Here is a 3,474-nt window from a genome sequence, read left to right as displayed (position 1 = left end):
TCTAACTTCTTTTGTTATTTTGATAGTTAGGCAAAAAAAAGTACAAGATCTCGTCTCCCATACAAGAAGAAATTTGAAGTTAATTATATCGAATTTGTAAAAAGATCATAAAATCGAACAATGACCATGAATAATCACCAAGTGGAGCAAACAATTACCTATGCCACAAATATTATGTTTTGTCAACTCAATTAAATACTTCAAATCAAAATTACATTTTTTTTTATTTTTTATATAAATAATTTATTATTAGACTTTTTATTAAAAAAAATATATAAAAACATACTCATCTGTATCTTGATTAGGTAACTGCTTCCCTGATCCTATATATATATACTACAACTCACATAAGGGCACTACAAGTTTTCTCCAAGATACTGCAAATCTAGTAGCTAAGAGAGATGGAAGTTCAAATCATTTCAAGAGAGTTGATAAAGCCATCTTCCCCAACAGTTCAACACAAAAGACCCTATAAACTCACCCTTTTAGACCAACTTACTCCTACAACATATTCTCCACTGATTTTGTTCTACCCCATGAATAATATATCTACTGCTCTTCAAACCTTAACCCACTTAAAAGAATCTCTATCTCAAACCCTAAATCTGTACTACCCTTTTTCTGGAAGACCAACTTGTGATAACCTCTATATCAGTCGTTTCAACGAAGGAGTTCCATTCTTTGAAGCTAAAGTGAATTGTTCCATGTCTGAGTTTCTCAAGCTCCATCAAACGGAGTTATTAAACAGTTTTCTTCCATGCAACCCCTATACCAAGGAAGTATCCATGGAAATACCCATAATAGCCTTCCAAGTAAGCATGTTCACTTGCGGTGGAATAACATTGGGTTTGAGCATGTCACATAAGCTAATAGATGCCGCAACAGCTTCTGCTTTCTTGTCTAATTGGACTTCTTTACATCGTCGGGATTTTAACGGCGTTATGGCGCCATATCTCCACGAACCATCACTATTTTTTCCTTCAAGAATTTCATTTCCTCAAGACCATTTATCTCTAATGGAGAGTTTATGGTTCACCGAAGCTAATTACATTACAAAAAGATTTTCTTTTAATCCTAAAGCCATAGCTACTCTAAAAACTATGGCAAAAGGCGACAGAAAAAATAATGTAGATCAACCAACCCGAATTGAAACGCTTTCATGTTTCATTTGGAAATATTGTATGCAAGCATCATCAATGGTGGAATCAAGTAGAGGAAGTGAATCTAGAACATCGATTTTAGTTGAAGCAGTAGATCTACGGAAGAAAACAAAGCCACCAATGCATAATGGGTCCATTGGAAACTTATTTTGGTGGGCAGTAGCAGTTGCAGATCCTAATGATAAAAAAAATACAGAGTTACATGAACTCGCAAGTTTATTAAGTGAATCTGTTGGGGTATATAAAACTGAGTATACACATAGTTTACAAGGCGATAATGGGCATGAGACTATGTCAGAGTACTGTGAGCAATTAAGTGAGTTGTTTTCTTTAGAAAAACCTGATATTTTTGCCTTTACAAGCTGGTGTAATACGTCAGCTACAAAGCTAGATTTTGGGTGGGGAGAGCCTTATTGGGTTGGAGTTATGGGAAAAGCAGGAGCTGCATTTAGAAACTTGACTGTTTTTGTTGATGCAAAGGATGGTAAAGGGGTTGAAGCTTGGATTACTTTAGATGATGAAAGAATGGAGATTCTTCAACGTAATCCTGAGTTCTTGGCGTTTGCTTCTCCGAATCCAAGGATATCTAGTCTGTGATCATTATGTCAGGTATGTATGTATATGTGCTAATAGTTTCTAACTATTTATTGTATGTAGTTTCATTTGTTTCTTGGATATATATGTTAGTTTGTACATATTCATAAAACTGATAAACTTTAAACTACGCCGTTTTGACGAAACTATGAAGCTTTTTTTTTTTTTTTTTTTTTTTTTTTTTTTTGTAAGAAATGGCAACGAATTAGAATTCCTGAATAGAATAATTGTCTTGAATTCTAATTAAAATTTCTGAAACTTTTATTTTCTCTATTCAGATTCTATCATATAAATTAAGAAGAATGAAGTAAATTCACTGGCCAAACAAGCAGTATTGCACGTGACTGATGCTTTTTTGAAGCCTTTTATGTATTGGGTGACACTAATTTCTTTGTCTTAAAGTTGTTTTAGCTAGCTTTTGGTTTGTTTTATTTTGTTTAAGCTCAACGTACTGTTCTGCAATTGCTAGTTAATGTGGTTTTTTTTTAGCTCTTTGATTTGCTTTTTCTTTCAAACTCTGCCTGCCTTTTGTTTTCCTTTCTGCATTTTGCCAATGCAAATTATAAAAATTAATTAAATTATTTTGAAATGTAGGTTAATAAATAAGGACAAAGGAAATGAGCTGCCTCGGGCTTATCTGAAAAGAAATAAAAAATTTAAAAAAAAAAAAGAAAAAGAAAAGCAATTAGATCCTCGTTGGAATCCAAGTTTCCTTTTCATTCAGGGAAAATAACTAATTTACTCTGGTGTTTTATGTCTATTACACCTGATATCTATTTCGTCCATTTTTTACACTTTTAAATAATAAGTAAATCTAAATTTATGCGGTTTAAGGAGATAGAAATTAAATATGGGTAAAAAAATATCCCAAATAGCTCCACCTCGCTCTTCTCTGCGTTTTGAATTTTAGTTTCTTGTTACTTTTTTTCCTTTTTTTTCTCTTTTTTCTCTATCGATTTTTTTTTTTTTGTTTGCCTAAAAATTAATCTCTTTATCCATTGTCAGTTAGAGAATGAAAAATCCGGTGAAGAAGGTGTGGCTTAAAAATCAAATTTCAACTTATTGCTTGTTTGGTTGTTAAGAAAGAGAAAGAAAGGGTAAGAAATTCTTGATTGAGAGAGTGTAAAGAGAGAAAATGGTGGAGAGTGTCAATCTCCTTTAAGAATTAAACAAAAAAAAAAAAAAAAACATATATATATATATATATAACAATTCCCATTTAACTACACACTCTCCTCTTCTTTATTTTTTTGTTTAAAAGAAAATGAAAAAGCAAATCTCGGTCATCACTCTCTTGTTCCTGTCATCGCGAAGATCCTCAACGTTCCTTTTTTATATTACCAACTATCATATCCTTAACCTTCTTTCTATTTGCTTTCATCTTAACCTTCTTTTTATTTTTTTTTATCTTCGTTTCTTCTATATTTTTTATTTTTTTCTTGTTTTTGATTTGCTTATTGTGTGGACCAGAGTAAATTGGATAAGATTTGTAATAATCGGATCTATGGTCTGTATACAAAACTCTTGATTGAGATTTAGAAAGAGGGATGATGGTGGCAATGCCAGCAGCAATCCAGCAACGTTGCCGGCAAGACACAGTTATGCCTTCGTTATCTTGTGTTTTAATTATGGTTATTGATATCATTTCATAACAATTTAACATTTGAAAAGTGTAAAAAATGAATAAAGGGGTAGTGGGTGTGAAGGATCTAAAACATAA

The 3,474-nt window shown here is 32.1% G+C and overlaps 1 protein-coding gene across 2 annotated transcripts; it reads left to right on the top strand.

Annotated features, from left to right (window-relative positions):
* The first annotated feature begins 338 nt into the window (after nucleotides 1-338).
* Nucleotides 339-3,474, top strand: LOC105641109 (akuammiline synthase 2). 2 transcript variants are annotated; one of them, XM_012225584.4, is made up of 2 exons: nucleotides 339-1,769; nucleotides 2,349-3,474. In XM_012225584.4, the coding sequence occupies exon 1, from the start codon at nucleotides 402-404 to the stop codon at nucleotides 1,755-1,757; it is 1,356 nt and encodes a 451-aa protein (XP_012080974.3). In that variant the 5' UTR covers nucleotides 339-401; the 3' UTR covers nucleotides 1,758-1,769; nucleotides 2,349-3,474. The 2 variants fall into 2 exon arrangements, with proteins under 2 accessions (XP_012080974.3, XP_089578324.1); XM_089722198.1 differs by lacking the exon at nucleotides 2,349-3,474 and adding an exon at nucleotides 2,033-2,242 and having other exon boundaries at nucleotides 340-1,769.

This window comes from Jatropha curcas, chromosome 6 (genome assembly GCF_041381405.1).
Source record: "Jatropha curcas cultivar XTBG-Jc1 chromosome 6, XTBG_Jcur_1.0, whole genome shotgun sequence".
Classification (NCBI taxonomy): domain Eukaryota; kingdom Viridiplantae; phylum Streptophyta; class Magnoliopsida; order Malpighiales; family Euphorbiaceae; genus Jatropha; species Jatropha curcas.
This window is presented reverse-complemented; position numbering and strand designations above follow the sequence as displayed.

Excerpts from the sequence above, each read along its gene's own strand:
- LOC105641109 (XM_012225584.4), top strand. The coding sequence starts at position 402 with ATGGAAGTTCAAATCATTTCAAGAGAGTTGATAAAGCCATCTTCCCCA.